At 40.7% G+C, this 17,433-nt stretch overlaps 2 protein-coding genes across 4 annotated transcripts in view; one reads left to right on the forward strand and one right to left on the reverse strand.

Annotated features, from left to right (window-relative positions):
* The window catches only part of MCF2 (MCF.2 cell line derived transforming sequence), a 176,730-nt gene extending 171,105 nt beyond the window's left edge, over positions 1 to 5,625 (forward strand). For all 3 annotated transcript variants that reach the window (XM_089684969.1, XM_089684970.1, XM_089684971.1), the window contains one exon: positions 5,044 to 5,625. In XM_089684969.1, the coding sequence (XP_089541095.1) occupies positions 5,044 to 5,084 (41 nt within the window). In that variant the 3' untranslated portion in view covers positions 5,085 to 5,625. The remainder of the gene's footprint in view (positions 1 to 5,043) is intronic.
* Positions 5,626 to 15,665: 10,040 nt separating this feature from the next.
* The window catches only part of F9 (coagulation factor IX), a 58,304-nt gene continuing 56,536 nt past the window's right edge, over positions 15,666 to 17,433 (reverse strand). The window contains exon 8 of the mRNA XM_089684973.1: positions 15,666 to 16,314. Coding sequence (XP_089541099.1) covers positions 15,764 to 16,314 — 551 coding nt within the window. The 3' untranslated portion in view covers positions 15,666 to 15,763. The remainder of the gene's footprint in view (positions 16,315 to 17,433) is intronic.

Genomic DNA, 17,433 nt, shown 5'->3' on the forward strand with positions numbered 1-17,433 from the left:
GGAGCCAGGTAAGAGACAGCAGCCCTCTGCCCGCCCCTGTACTTAGTGTCCCTTCTGTCGGAAGGGGGGGGGACGGCGGCGGCACCGTGCCGCCCCCCTAAAAAGTGCCGCCCTGACGTATACCGGCGTATAAGACGACCCCTGACTTTTGAGAAGATTTTCAAGGGTCAAAAAGTCGTCTTATACGCCGGAAAATACGGTAATCAGTTCTGAATAGTATTATTTTAAAATAAATCTTTTTCTTCTTCATCCATAGAGGTTCAAAGGAATTCAGATACAGTCAAGTTATGCTGACACTTACAGGAGGATGTAATCATGTAGACCAGGCCTTGTGTAACTGCTTTTCTACCCAGCTTCAGTTTTTTTTTGCTAATGTCATAGAAGATTGGATGTTTTTTTTTTCAAATTTGCTGAAAAAAGTATATATTTTTAAAAGCCTTATTTGCTTTGCAGAATTTTTTCCCATGATTTCAGTTCAGATTGATTGCTGACATTGAATCTTGAGCTGGTCCTCTGTACAATAGCTTTTGAGTCCGTACCCAGACCCCGTGGGACAAGAGGTGCAGGACAAGCCTGCAATGTGGCCTTCAGGCACTGGTTGCATCATGGCACCTTTCAAATTGCATTGGTTAGCCATAGAGAAACGTGGCACAGTCCCTGGTGTGCCCCTGTCTGTGAAGACCGGCAATTCAGTCTTAAGCACTGGAAGCTACGTCACTGTTTAAACCATTGGGCACTTGTTTAAATTTCTCTCCACCGATTTTACAACTTTTACAGCTGAGGGATTGAGCACTGATGTTATCTGGTGGGTGGAACTCCATGGACCCATCAGTGGCTTTTGCCAACCCCTTTGTTGAACTGCTTTTGGACATCCGAACTGAATTTCTGTGTCCCTTAAATTGACAAGCAAAAAATAAGATTTTTGCAGTTATTGTACTTATCATAAAATCTATTTCTTGGCGTCCATTGAGTGACACTGCTCCCACCCCTCTATTTTCACTTGGCCCTTGTATTGCTTTTTCACTGAGGCATCCTGGGCAGAGGAGGGAATCTATACAAGGGCTGGCCTACAATTTTTCTGTATTCCAGTGTTCAAACCTCCAGCAGGGGAGCAGAATAACCGGACAGTTTCTGAATTTCTGTGTCTGTCAATGAATGTGTGATGCAGTGTTTAAAAAACTAAACACCAAAACATAATAAAATAGTGAATACATGAACACATACCAAAAAGTGCACAAGCGTGTATCAATGATCCTTCTCTCAAAGAAAAAGGTCCCAACCACCCCCATCCCCCTTCCTTACAAGGACAAGGCACTCTTGGTTCACCTAGCGAAAGCCAGATGCACCCCATTTTTCTGTACCTGTTTAATTTAGTCCAGAAGGGAGAGTCCAAAGAAGTTGGATATGGAACCTTGTGGCCACTTCCCCCTCTGGACATTTGGGCAGGCCTAAATTGAAATAATAGAGAAAAGTGAAAGTGATGCACACATGAAAAAAAAATTAAAATAAAAAATGACTCCCTACTTGGCCAAAAAGTCTAGCTTAAATTGGTAAAAAAAACCTCTTACATACACTTACAGAAGTGACTAGCCTTAGTGATACACAATAATGAAGCAAATTCTCTTACATAAGCTTTGCCTGTTTATCTGCAGTCCCCTCTTCTCCACAGCCATTCAAAGTACACAGTTTTCACAACACTGAGCTTCTAGAAGGCGAGGGCAGTGATATAACTTTACACACTGCACATCACAGATCAGGGAGCTGACTGTAATCTGAAATCTGAGTGGAGGGAAATAACACACCGCTCACTACAAAATCTCATAGGGAAACATGCAAAGCTAAGGCTGTCAATTACCTGCTGTGTGCTGGAGGCAATGGAATAGCATGACCAAGGTCAGAGGGGCAGTTTCTCTGTGCATAGAATTCTTAGGGGAGCAAAATCATACCACCAAACTGTCCCAAATTTCTCAGAACTGATTTCAACAAAATCTCAGCGTTCTTCAGATCCAGGCTGAGCAACGGAGTTCTGGCACTTAGTTCACCTAGCAGTGGTGAGTTGGGGCCAGGCACACAGAAAACATGTCTTGTATGTCCTGTGCAGTTCCCCAGGTTCACTCTCCCTCTATGTAGCAAGCAACCTGTGCTTTGAATTTATGCTGGGGGGTGATGGGGGGGGGGGGCGATTTGGGAGGGGAGAGGATTTGTGCTAGAAGAGGGAAGAATGGTTTAAGGGGGGAGAATATGTGCTAGAAGGGGGGAAAGAATTTGTGCTGGGAGAGGGTTTTGTGGGATGATATGTGCTGGGAGGGGGATTTAGGGGAGTGGCTGTCCTGGAGATTTGTACTGGAAGGGGAAATGTATTTGAAGGTGCAGTAAGACAGAGATGTTTTTACTATCATATACAGTATATATATATATATGTTCTGGTGGAAGGGACTCAGAGAGTGCATATGGACCATGGGTTGGAGGGTGCAATACTTTCCTTGCCTCAGGAAATGGCTATACCACTGGCTGGAAGGAGGGGGTGGGGTCATCTTCCGAAATTGCTTGGTGTCAGGATAAGCTGTCAGAAATGACTTATAGATATAGGAAAGAGAAGGCAGACAGGATCCTCACTAAGTGCTATAGATTGAGGCAAGTAAACACTATAGAAGGATATGCTATGTTAATTCTACAACCACTTTAAGAAGGAGACACAGTGGGGTCCCAAACCCATAGTGTTTTTGTGGCGCTCCTGAGATGCTACCTCCAGGGGACATGAGCCCAGAGAGTTCTCTGCCTTCCCAGCTCCTGGCCAGCCTTGGCAGACTCCTGTTTTTTTCCCTCTCTTTTCTCTACTCATTGTGTATGCACTCTTTTTGTCAGCCTCATATTGAATTATAGCTGATATGTAGGAGATAGTGGAAATAAATGCAAATAATAATCATTACATATTATATATGGGCAGGGGAGGACTGAGAACTCATGGGGCCCCTGGGCAATAGGGGATCATGGGGCCCCTGTGTGCTCGCCCACACTCAAACCACACCCAAAAAAGCTTATGAAAGGTACCAGGGACATCTCATGGGGCCCCTTATTGACCCTGGACCCTTGGGCAGTGCCCGAGTTTCCGAATAGTCAGTCCGCCCCTGTATATGAGTCATTATGAGCTTTTTTTTCTTTTGCCAAAGGTTCTTTAATAAATATATTGTCACAGTATAACGTATTATAAAACAAGCATTGCATTGCCAAAAGGTTTTTCCATGGTCCTGCTATTCTATATTTTAGTTGATAAAATCATTGTAAACAGCAGCAGCACATATGTCTGTTATCTGAATGCAACTATTGTAAACACTTATCGATTGATTCAATATTAGCTCAGGAAATGTTCCATTTTGAACCGTTTATAAGTGTTTTTACAGTCCTTTACTATATTTAGCAGTGGGCGGCAGTCAAATGTGTTTATTCCTTCTAATCCTTAACACTGGCCAGACAAATCCTCTTTATAGGAAATGTGAGGCCATCAGGCATTTCAGAATGCATTTTGTAAATACTGGCAACTGATTTGAAAAGTATTTAAAGCAACATTTCAACCGGTCATTTCAATTGAAAACTAGCACTCATATACAGTACAGTTGGGCACATAAAAACAGGCTTCATGCACACCGGCAAATGTATTAGCGTAGGCAGACAGATTCTAATGCTATGTGCAATGCTTATTATAAATATATCTTACCGCAACAGTACACACAGGCTGCAATGAACATGCAGAATTGGCAAACTCTGTAGTTCACCTCAGCATTTAAAGGAATGAAAATCCATGTAAATGATTTACTTTCAGAAAGATTTTTTGCTGTACTGATCATATAAATGCAAGTCATTACATGTACATGGACATATTTTAACACTGGTTGGCAACATTAGCATTCTGTATGAAGATTTAGGGGCATTAAAATTTTGTTTCTATAGAAAGAGCACCAAACCAAAACTATCTCTGAATTCAGCTAATGACGGTCTCAAAGTTTTTGGGATTATTATTGTATTTTATTGAAAAAATGACTGTAAAATGAATACTACATGCCTATAAGTGATCATCCTCCAGTCCGCAATTGTCTACAGCTGTAAGTGATGTGTCATTGTTGTTAAAGTGCTTATGCACAATATATGGCTCATGGTGATGGTGATGGTGCTGAGATAGAAAGTTTAGCAGAGAAAGTAAATTGACTTTCAAGCCTATCTCAAAAGAAAAGATGCATCTGGAGCAGTTTAATAATCAGTTTTGTAATTTGTGTATTTTTGCTTGTCTTGATACTTTGGGCTTGGGCCATTTAACAGAATATTTATTGTTTCCAGCAGTGTCTATTGAATGCAGTTTTTGTCAAGGAGGTTTAGATTAGGAGACTGGAGGGCTGCCATGTTAATGCTATTAGAGAAAATAAAGGATTTGAATACAGGATTAGATTTTATTTCATTGTCTGTATTGTGAATTTATCTCTCCAGAGTGCCAACAGTTATAGAAGTCAGTGAAGGATTGTTTTAAAGCTCTTAGTTCACTGGTAAGAATGTGGAAGTACTTTAAAGCCCAACTCCAGGAAAACAAACTATCCCTTGCAGTAGGGCTGTGGTCGCATTGCAAGTTTCAAATGTTTGTTTATGTCCAGGGAAACAATAAAAGGAGATGAACTTAACTAATCCGCCACTCCTTCCTGCAGCTAGTCTGGTCCCTGCAGCTTCTGCACCCCCATGCTCCATCAGACTAGGGTCCTGAGGTCATGTCCAGAGAAGGGTTTATAGCCCTGTTCTGGACATGACGCCAAAGGTGAGTCCACTGCTGGATCATGGTGCAGTGTCGTCAGCGGAAGAGCGAAGGATCGGGTAGGTAAAACTGTTTCTCCTCTCCCCTAAACAAAATGAGCAATCAGCTCTTGCAGTTCAGGACAGTTCCACTGCAAGGGATCGTTCTTTTTATCCTCCTGGAGTTAGGCTTTAATGTACATAGTCTGGATATAATTGCACTTTAGCATGAAAATTACAACTAATTTTATCAATTTTTTTTCTTTACAGATGCTGCCCTGTGTACCACAAGAAAGCTAAGTTCTCCGTAGAAAGACAAGTGGAAATGACTGAATCTTACCTGGGGCTTCAGTCAGAGACATTGTTACATATTAATGTCACAGCAAATGTAACTAAATTAAGTTCAACAGCCATCTGTGACCATTATCCAAAAACCCACGAACATTTTTCATTTAACATGGGACTCTTTTAATGAGCTCATTTTGTAAGAAGGTTGCTGTAAATTGGAAGGTTCCATTTTTATTGTGCTCCATAGCATCACCATTGTATTTTTCATCTTGTCAAAAGAAATGTTTTTAACTCTCTGTAAATATATGTGCTGATGTTTCTGGACAATGCATTCCAAGCTCATCATGTGTTTTACCATTTTGGAGTAAAATACTTGCACTAGACTCGTCATACCTGTATTCCTCTTACAAGGATTCCCTCTAGAGGACAGCTTGAACATTACCTCCTTTGTATGAACTGAACTTTGGAAGAATTTAAATGATTTTGAACGTTCCACGTTGTCGCCACTACCCGCCTTGTCTGGTGAAATGTGACACATTGCAATAAAAGTCTTAATCATTCTTACATGTTAAAGCACAGCAGGATCTTTGATAGGTCTTTACTTCTTTACCTAAAAATGTATCTAGACTCTTCTTCAACCTCTCAATATTAAAAAAAGGAAGTGAATTCCTGCAGGATTAATTTTTTATGATCTTGCTCATGTTGAGAGACCTACACCTTGAGCCCTGCATCTCATGAATTATGGCCACTCAAAGACATACCTCAAAACACTACAATAGAGAGCCTCAATGTCATAATTGGTAAACTATACATACATAATAAGTGGCAGAGTCTTCGGTATTCAAATTATAACAACAAAAGAAATAAAAAAGCAAATCACATATCCAAGTGAGCTATTAATATTGTGATAATTTCAGTTGCTCACTTGAATATGCAGTTTTTGTTGTCATGTTTGAGTCTAGCATGATGTACATTATTATGTGAGCATATTCTGTGGAGGTGTTTCACCACTTTGGCCAAATTTTTTATATATAAAAACTGTACTGTTTATGTAATATGAATTACTAAAACTGAAGAGTGCAAAATCTGGTGCAGCTCTGCATAGAAACCAATCAGCTTTAATAACAAAGTTTCATTGAACAAACTAGTTAGAAGCTGATTGGCTACCATACACAGCTGCACCAGATTTTGCACTTTGCACCAGTTTTGGTAAATCAACCCCATTGCATAACATGGTGTTATAAGCAGTACTTTTTTTTGTTCTGTTTTATTTTTGGTGTATTTTGATATTTGACATTTACAGTGGTTGATTGAGTCACAATAATAGTTTTTTTCTTATGTTGGTCAAAGACATACCTGCTGGATTGTCACTCATTCAATGCAAGTGACTTTTTTACCTTTAGAACATCTTATGCTGCGTAAATGGAGGAGGTCTGCTGAGACAACCCAACCAAGTTAGGTTGTAAAGCTGTAAAAATACTATACAGTAGATCAAGGATTCATGTGTATTAATATATGTTTTCCTGGAACATCCAACCTTTTAAATTTTTAAATGTTCCCTCAAAAGACATAAAGAAAATACATCTAAAGAAGGGTGTACATGCAGAGTTTTTTTGTTTTTGTTGAACAAAAAAAACTCATAGATCTCCACAAAAGTGATGTGGATGCCAGGATCTTCCTTGTTGTCCTATTGTTTTCTGACAGTTGGACTCCCCCATCAGAATACATAGATCTAACAACTGGGTTCTGTTGAACAGAGAGGGATACACACACATTGAAATTCATCTGGTTCCTGCTGAACCAGCTAAATTTCAATATATGTATACTCTACTCAACAGATATATTTCTCCACAACCAATGTTTCTACTACATCACTATTGTTGCCATGTGTTGCCCAGTGCATCATCATCACACATTTCTAATGTTTTATGCACTGTATGTGATTGCTATAGCCCTTGTATGTGCTAATTTGTATCACATTGCAAAAGATATTTAATACCATATAAAGGGCACAACACAAGGTAATATGTTCACTGTGGTACATTGTGCTGCTGTTCATTGCTCTACTGTGTTGTGTGGTGCACTGCATTTAAAAATTGGGTTATAACTGTATTTTAGTGCATTAAAGTGTGCTATCGGCCTTTACTAAATGAATAAAGACAGTGGGAGAGTAATATACTTCTGTACTCCAACTGTGAAAATGTTCTGAAATGCAGCCAAAAAGTAATAACAAGAATTTAAAAAGATTATTCATAACATTATCTTCAGTTATTAGCCTAAGCATCTATTTTTGTTTTAATCCACTTACAATAAGCAACTAAAAATAACATCTAAACCATCTAAAATTAAATTTGCATTGTAAACTTAAAAAATTCATAGAATAGTACAAGTTATCTGTAAAATACCAAGCATGGATTAAATGAGCTTTCTAAACTATAGCAAAAGTGAACCATTCCTTAAAATCCAGAGACATCATGTTCTTCTTGAACCTAGGAACAAGCATAACCTCCACTGCAGATGGTGGGATGATATTTCAGTACATGTGGGCAGACTTATCTTATTAAAATGGAACTCCATACAAACATCTTAAAGTCTTAGTTTAGTTTTAAAAAATAGATAGAAATGAGAACAGGGGACATTACTTACCAGCGTGATATGTTCCCTGTGCTGTGGTTAAATGTTTCCTCCTCCCCCCAGTACCTCTTCACTGTAGCATTCAAGTGTGGTGAGGAACAGGGGCGGACTGACAACTCATGGGGCCCCCAGGCAATAGGGGATCATGGGGCCTTGCCCAAACTCAAAAAAGCCTATGAAAAAGGTACCAGGGGCATCTCATGGGGCCCCCTACTGACCCCGAGCCCTCGGGCAGTGCCTGAGTATCCAAATGGTCAGTCCACCCCTGGTGTGGAATAATAGAACTGAGAAGGCTGTGGCAGGCACTTATAAAGAGTGGCAGACAATGCAAGCCCTATCCTTCCAGCTTTGCCATTCATAGAAGTCATACTACAGCTTCTTTGAATGAAACAGGATCTCTGAATGGAGAACAGGTGGATGATTGAAAGGTCTGCCCCCTACAGTCATAGATCATAGTTCATTCATGGAAGCTGTGTTACTGCTTCCATGAATGGAGGAGCTGGGTGGAAAGGGTGGCATGGTCTACCTGTCACGGCTCCCTCAGTTCTATTAACCCCTGTCACATCGGAAAATTATGGCACTGAAGGTGAGAGGACATCGGAAGAGGAAGATCACACATAAACCAGGAAACTTTAGCACAAGGGACACATCACATTGATGGTGAGTAATGTTCCTTGTGTTTATTTTTTATTCATTTATTTACTTTTTAAACAAATATTAGACTTTTAAAATGTTTTTTAAAAGCCCTCCACCCCCCCTCCTCCAACCACCACATTTAAAAGAGACACTTGTTGGGGTAAAAGAGTTGAATAATATACTCATCTTTCCTTTGTCTTCTGTAGTACAAGGTTGACACAATCTTCCTGGAGACTGGATCCCAGAGAATGCTTAGTACTAAGACACTGCAGAACAGTGCAGCATTGTCTTCTCAGTGAGATTTGGGCTACTTAACCTTTCCTGGGATCTCACTGGAAGGTGGATGGTGTTACCCTCACCTAGGCATCACAGGTGGAAGCCAGGAAAAGGATAAGTAAACTGCTCAAAAAAATGAAAGGAACACTTTTTAATCATAGTATAACATCAAGTCAGTTAAACTCCTGGGATATTGATCTGGTCAGTTAAGTAAAAGAGGGGGGTTGTTAATCAGTTTCAGCTGCTTTGGTGTTATTGAAATTAACAACAGGTGCCTCAGATGGGCAGCAATGAGATGACCCCCAAAACATGAATGATTTTACAGGTGGAGGTCACTAACATTTTTTTCCCTACTCATCTTTTCTGAGTTTTTCACAAATTTTGTATTTGGCTAGGGTCAGTGTCACTGCTGGTAGAATGAGGCAATACCTGGACTCTACAGAGGCTGCACAGGCAGTCCAACTCCTCCAGGATGGCACATCAATAGGTGCCATTGCCAGAAGGTTTGATGTGTCTCTCAGCACAGTCTCAAGAGCATAGAGGAGATTCCAGGAGACAGGAAGTTACTCTAGGAAAGGGCCGTAGAAAGTCCCTAACCCATCAGCAGGACCCGTATCTGCTCTTTTGTGTAAAGAGGAACAGGATGAGCACTGCCAGAGCCCTACAAAATGACCTCCAGCAGGCCACTGGTGTAAATGTATCTGGCCAATCAGAAACAGACTTTATGAGGGTGGGCTGAGGGCCTGATGTCCTCTAGTGGGCCCTGTGCTAACTGTCAGGCATCACAGAGCTTGATTGGCATTTGCCATTGAACACCAGAATTGGCAGGTCCATCACTGGCACCCTGTGCTTTTCACAGATGAGAATGTGACAGATGTGAAAGGGTCTGGAGAAGCCAAGGAGAACATTATGCTGCCTGTAACATTATTCAAACATGACCATTTTGTTGGTGGGTCAGTGATGGTCTTGGGAGGCATATCCATGCACAGACCTCTACAGGCTGACAATGGCACCCTGACTGCCATTAGGTATTGGGATGAAATCCTTGGACCCATTGTCAGACCCTATACTGGTGCAGTGGATCCTGGGTTCCTCCTGGTGCATGACGATATCCAGCTTCATGTAGCGAGAGTATGCAGGCAGTTCCTGGAGGATGAAGGAATTAATACCATTAAATGGCCCCCACGCTCACCTGACCTGAATCCAATAGAACACCTCTGGGAGATCATGTTTTGGTCCATCCAGGTTGCACCTCAGACTGTTCAGGAGCTCAGTGATGTCCTGGCCCAGATCTGGAAGGAAATACCCCAGGACACCATCCGTTGTCTCATTAGGAGCACACTCCGACATTGTCAGGCATGCATACAAGCACGTGGGACTAGAGCCGATGATAAGGGGGTACCACCAGTCCTCCTGTACAGGGCCCCGACCTGCAGTAGGGCCCAGGCAGCTGGGTGAATCAGATGTGGGCAGGAAGGGTGAGCATGGCAATTACTGGAACAAATCCCCTGTATGGCTCTCTCTGCAGCAGCTGAAAGCTGGGTTCTCTCCCTCCCAGCTACCTTTCAGCTGCTGTAGAAAGAAACATACAGGGGATCATATCCAGGAATTTAACAGCCCTTCCGTTCCTGAATGAACACAATGAGTGATTGGTACCAATCACTCACTGTGTTCATAACTGAAGCATAGTACACTGTATTTTTTTGTGGGGATGGGGGGCCCTGTTAGGTTGGCTGTATAGGGCCCTGTGGTTTGAGGGGGGCCCTGTTAGGTTGGCTGTAAGGGGCCCCGTGGTTTTTAACAGCAGCCCTACGTGGGACCATACAAACTACTGAGTACAATTTTGAGTTGCTGCAATGAAATTTCAGCAAAATGGACTAGTCTGCTGCAATAATATTTTCACTTTGATTTTTGGGGTGTCTTTGAATTCAATGCTCTGTAGGTTGAAACTTTTCATTTCCATCAAATGATGGGGCATCCTTACATTCCTAACACATTACCCAGTCCATATCAGTATAGATATCCAGCATGATATTTTTCCCCATTAAGATCTGATGTGTTTTCAAAGTGTTCCTTAAATTATTTTCAGCAGTGTATGCTATTTAACTTTTTTTTTTTTTTACCTCAGTAGGTGCTTTAGAATAGAAATACAGGTAAAACTTGTTTTGACATTTTGGATAGAGTAAGGGAGGGTTATAACTAGAGATGCACTGATACCGATATTGGTATCGGTGCTGAAACAGAGTATTTTCTTGAGTACTCGTACTCATGTAAATGCTCCCGATACCTGAAACTGATACTCTGCAGTGCGATTTGTGTCAATGGACGCAAATTGCACTGCAAAGAAAAGCATGCAATTTGAACAGGAATGCAGTACAATTTCTGTCCAAATTGCATGCAGTTTCCTCACTGCTCCTGTGTGAGCCCAGGCTTGTCATAGCCTGAGTTCACACAGGAGCAGTGCGGAAAATCTCCCTGCATCAATCCTATGCTGAGGGGAGAGTGGGCGTGCGGGGATGTGTACCTGGTGACAGATGCTCTGTATTCTCAGGTGTAGCAGAGGAGAGAAATGCAGGGATCACAGTTTGGGCTAGAGGGCTTTTGATTGGTCAGCACCTTCACATGGATGGTGCTGACCAATCAGAAGCTGTCTAGCCCATACTGTCATCCCTGCAAGGAGAGGAGAGAAAGCAACAGGGATTTCAAATCCCCATACCTGTGAAGCAGTTTTCTTTCCTCTCCTTGCGGGGATAACAATACGGGCTAGATGGCTTCTGAATGGTTAGCACCGTCCATGTGATTGTGCTGACCAATCAAAAGCCCTTTAGCCTGAAATGTCATACCTGCAAGGAGAAGAGAAAAAGTGACAGGGATTTCAAATCCTCAGACCTTTGAAGCGTCTTTCTCTATTCTTCTACAGGAGAGAATATGGAACATCTACCACCAGGTACAGTATACATCCCCAAATGCCCTTCTCTCCCACTCTCCGCTGTGGGAAACCTCCCTGCACTGCTCCTTTGTGACCTTAGCCTATGACAAGCCTAGGTTCACACAGGAGCAGTAGAGAAACAGCATACGATTTGGACAGGAATTGCATTCCTGTTCAAATTGCATGCTATTCCTTGCTTTGCAATTAGTGTCCATACATTTTTTATTGACGCAAATTGGACAACAAAGTATCGGTACTCTTTTGCCATCTGTGTCCCATTGCAGAGATTTCCCTTTACTTCCTGTCCCATAGCCAAACAAAGAGAGGAAATCTCTGCAAATTAAGTGTTTTTCTTGGGGACCCCTAGATAACCAGAACTAGTGTCCCCATTGGAAGATTTCCTCTCTATTACTCCTCTGGGGACAACCAAAAATTTGGGATTTCTTTTACTTTCACTTTCAATGACAATGGTAAACAGGACAAATAGAGATGATAACTCTCCTTAATGGGGACATAGACAGCAATAAAAACTGACGGGTGTTCTAATCCATCTCCACTTTGATAAAAACTAAAATGAAAGTTTTTTCTTTTTTAGTTCTATTCAACATTTCAGGGGGGAGGCACATTCAAAAGGCAAACCTTGAGTTAAGTATGTTAAGGTGGAAGGGAACTCTTGCAAACAAATGTAATGGAAATACATGTTTAACGTTAAACCAGCTACAAGATTTGTAATTCTATTGATCCGCATATGTGCATCTAACCCCCTAAGTCACCCTGCACAGTAGATCATTCTACTATTCCTGATGTGGCTTTATTAATTCCTGGATACATTCCCTACTAATTGACTAATAGGAATTCTCCTGAGCCAAAACTCTGCTTTGCTGGACCAGCAGATTCATGTAATTGCACAGTATGGCAGATGTGTGCATCGGCAGAACAAAATTATAGATCTTTGGCAGGTAAAACATTAACGATATGTAATTAAAGTTCTTTGCATGATCTTCCTTATACATTTTGATAGAAATATGTACAATAGCTTCAATGCCCTCCTTGTAAAAAATGCTATTTGGTTGGCCTCCATGTTGATCCTCCAGTCTCAGTTAATCAAATTAGTATAAACAACTGTGGGGTGGGAGTACTGCTGGTTATATATGAGGGAGCTGAAAAAGGGAGGGAGGGCACCTTATTTTTTAACTATGCAGACTCTGATCTATTCTTAAAGTAGAGAACACCTTTAAAAGCCTCTGAAAATTTACTAAATAAGATCATATATATATATATATATATATATATATATGCATAGTGTACCCACAATTGTATGTACCTCTCTTTTCCCTTTATGATGGGGTGTGCCTGCTACAGTTTTCTGTAATGACACCCCTTGGTAGATGTGGCTCACAATGATGTCTCACAGCCTCTGTCAATATGTTAAACCCCAACGTAATGTATTATAAGTTGATTACCGCACCTCAAGAAGACTGATGACTGGAAAAGTAAGTCTGAAGTAAGAACAAACCAGCATATAGTTATACAATGAAGGAAATAAGTATTTGATCCCCTGCTGCCATTTGGCAACTCAAACTTTCAGCTCCCTCCACAGATTTTCAATCAGATTAAGGTCTGGAGACTGGCTAGGCCACTCCAGGACCTTAATGTGCTTCTTCTTGAGCCACTCCTTTGTTGCCTTGGCCTTATGTTTTGGGACATTGTTGTGCTGGAACACCCATTCACAACCCATTTTCAATGCCCTGGCTGAGGGAAGAAGGTTCTCACCCAAGATTTGACGGTACATTGCCTCGTCCATCGTCCCTTTGATGCAGTGTAGTTGTCATATCTCCTTAGCAGAAAAACACCCCCAAAGCAGAATGTTTCCACCACCATGTTTGACAGTTAAGAAACTGCTTCTAATCTCAGCTTGTTACCTGTATGAAAGACACCTAGTAGTCAGAAATCCTGCTGAATGAAAGGGGATCAAATACTTTTTTCCCTCACGAACATGCAAATCAGTGCATGATTTGTTAGACATGCATTTTTTTTAAATTTTTGTTGCTATTCTGTCTCTCTGTGTTACAATACACCTACCATTCGATTTTTAGACTGATCATTTCTTTGTGAGTGGGCAAACATTCAAAATCAGCAGGGGATCAAATACTTATTTCCTGCACTGTACAGTGAACATGCACAAGCTAATTACTACCAAATTAAAACTTTGTTCACCTTTTCCAAAAATTAGCATATGCAGCCATAGATTCACAGTTGGTATTAAAACTGTTCAGCTTTGTAAAATGTTCATTCAGTTTATTGTGATACCTGTAGGCCATATATCAAGTATGGCAATAAAATAAATGAACATTTTACAAGGCTGCATAGGTTATTTTCTGTAGAAGGTAAACTTAACCTTTAAGGCAAACAGCTAGCTATACCAGTGAAATACATACAGTTGTATTCAAAATATTAGCAGTGTGATGAAAAAAGTGAATAAAGCTTAAAATCCTTCTAATAGCTTTTATTTCCATACACACAAATGCATTGGGAACACTACACATTCTATTCCAAATCAAAACATGAAGAAAAATATATCAAATTTGTGTTGTTCCTCTAAAAAAATTGAAGAAAAGTGAATATTAGACTGTTCAAAAAAATAGCAGTGTTTGTATTCTTCTTTATAAACTCAAACGTTCACTATATAAACTGAAAAATGTTTGAAGATTTTGCTTTCCTTTGAATCACTTAATAATTTTTAGTTGTATAAGCACTGTTTCTGAGAACTGCTGTACATCTGTGTTGCATGGAGTCAACCAACTTCTGGCCCCTGTGAACAGATATTCCAGCCCAGGATGATTGGACTACATTCCACAGTTCTTCTCTATTTCTTGGGTTTGCCTCAGAAACTGCATTTTTGATGTCACCCCACAAGTTTTCTATTGGATTAAGATCCGGGGATTGGGCTGGCCACTCCATAACATCAATCTTGTTGGTCTGGAACCAAGATGTTGCACGTTTACTGGTGTGTTTGGAGTCGTTGTCGTGTTGGAACACTCATTTCAAGGGCATTTCCTCTTCAGCATAAGGCAGCATGACCTCTTCAAGTATTCTGATGTATTCAAACTGATCCATGATCCCTGGTATGCGATAAATAGGCCCAACACCGTAGTATGAGAAACATCCCCATATCATGATGCTTGCGCAACCATGCTTCACTGTCTTCACAGTGTCTTGAATTCAGTGTTTGGGGGTCGTCTGACAAACTGTCTCCGGCCACTAGACCCAAAAAGAACAAACTTATTTTCATCAGTTCACAAAATGTTGCGCCATTTCTCTTTAGGCCAGTCGATGTGCTCTTTGGCAAATTGTAACCTCTTCAGCACGTCTTTTTTTCAACAGTGGGACTTTGCGGGGGCTTCTTGCAGATAGCTTGGCTTCACATAGGCGTCTTCTAATTGTAACAGTACTCACAGGTAACTTTAGACCTTCTTTGATCTTCCTGGAGCTGATTGTTGGCTGAGTCCTTGCCATTTTGGCTATTCTTCTATCCATTCGAATGGTAGTTTTTCGCTTACTTCCACGTCTTTCAGGTTTTGGTTGCCATTTTAAAGCATTTGCGATCATTTTAACTGAGCAGCCTATCATTTTCTGCACTTCTTTATGTTTCCTCTCTCCAATCAACTTTTTAATCAAGGTACGCTGTTCTTCTGAACAATGTCTGGAACGACCCATTTTCCTCAGAATTTCAGAGAGAAATGCACTGTAACCAGCATGTACAACAATTGCTGCCTTCCTTCCTTAAATAAGAGCAATAATTGCCACCTGTTTTTCAAAGAATGAATGACCTCACTAATAGAACTCCACACTGCTATTATTTTGAACATGCCCCTTTCAATTAGTGATTCAATTACACAGAATCAGCAGCATGCATGTCATGACTTTTGGGTCTGTTGGATTTCTATTACTCTACTACACCTGCTAGTAAATTATTTGCCATGTAGAAATATCATTTCTACCAAAAACAGTGATTGATCAGATTAGTGATGTCTGACTGCTATTATTTTGAACACAACTGTATATGATAACTGTTATATTTGAAAAATTATTTGTATGTTTGTCCATCCAATCATGATATACACAGCCCTGTCAGACAGCAAATACATTTATTAATTTTTAACAAACACATATAACTGCAATAATTGGCACATTAATATCTGCCTGGAGATCAGCTTTAAAGCCTATTTATGGAAGCCTTGTAGTGCTCAGTATCCAGTCAGTGAATCTGGAGACTCTGGTGTAAACTCCATATTTGTCTTTCTGTGCACATTTGTCTCCCCAGCTTGTAATTCCTGTAAGAAACCAAGTATTTCTGAAATCAGTGGCGTGAGGACCACCACTGTCCCCCTGGCATGCATCCTTTTCTTCATCAGCAAAGCCAGCACAGAACATAGTTGTGGACACAGAATACTGGCTTGACTTTTTGCAAGTGGCACGATCAACATATGGCACAGCCAGCTTTTGCAGTTTTACTGTTGGTCTTCCTCTGTACCTGAGATTACCCCAGCCTGTCACCCAACTATGCGGTATAATCTTCAGTAGCCTGTCCGTGAAGTCTTTGTATCCTATGCAGATAGGCCTGGCATAGTCATTTAATACCATTGGTTTTTCTAGCTCTACAAGAGCAATGTCGTTGTTGTATTTATTCTTGCTGATGTTGTAAGTTGGGTGGTTGATGATTCTGGCCACTTCTAGATACTGTTCTGTTCCTTCTTTATCAGCGGTGTTATGTTCTCCTGTTGACCACAAATTCATATAAATTGTGGAAGAAATGTATAAACGCCTACAAAATCTTTTTTTGCTGGTCCCCTTCTCTGACCATATGTTCCTCATTAAAGCACTTTTATTATGGGTGGTGGGCACCATGTTCTACTATAAAAACCTGAACTGAAACTCCAGGAAGAAGCAATTGTGTAAAAAAACGTTTCCTCTTAGTAGGTGTGTTATTTGAGAAGATTGCTTCTTTTTTACTGTGCAATTGATGCATTTGTATATGCCAGTTGCTACAGCTTGTGCTGTACCTCTGGCGATGCAGCCATAAGAGCTGTGGAACTGCCCCTTCTTTCCTAGTTCACAGAATGTCATATTTTGGTCTACAAAAGAGGTAATTTCTGCCTTTGTGAAAAAAGGCAGCCCCACACTTCGGATCTGAATGCCTTTATGTGTGATGTACTAGTAGGCTCTGAATCGCTTATCATGTGGTGTACTGACTAATAAGATGGTTTTCCATTGGCCCCTTTCCTGAACTGGGAGAATATCAGAACAGCTTGGAATTAACTGGTTTTCTGCAGTAATTTGCCATAAAATGTGATCTGATGCTCATCTGCATCACAACAATAGACAAACACATTGTGCGTAAGTTGATAACACGCAAACAATTCTAATTTCTCGTGCCTTTATTGAACACACCCATTAAACATTCACAGTGCTGGAGAAAACGTAAGTGAACCCTTGGAGTTAATAGCTGGTCAAACCTCCTTTGGCAGCAATTACTTCAAACAAACCCTTTTGGTAGCTCTGGATCAGACCTGCACAATGTTCAGGATGAATTTTTAACCATTCCTTTTTACAAACATTCTTCAGTTCAGACACATTTATGGGATAGCTGGCGTGAACAGTTCTCTTGTGGTCATTCTATGGGGTTAAGGTCTGGGCTTTGACTGGGCCAAGGTGATTAAAAGGTGATTTTTATTTTTCTGAAGACAGTGTGTGGTGGATTTAATTCGATGCATAGGGTCATTGTCCTGCTTCATCACACAATTTCTACTAAGCTTCATCTGACAAACAGCCACCCATACATTATACTGTAGGATATTTTAGTAAACTTGGGAATTCATTTTCCATAATGGAAAGTG

Source organism: Staurois parvus, unplaced genomic scaffold (assembly GCF_062004578.1).
Source record: "Staurois parvus isolate SC_StPar_1 unplaced genomic scaffold, SC_StPar_1.0 ptg000361l, whole genome shotgun sequence".
Classification (NCBI taxonomy): domain Eukaryota; kingdom Metazoa; phylum Chordata; class Amphibia; order Anura; family Ranidae; genus Staurois; species Staurois parvus.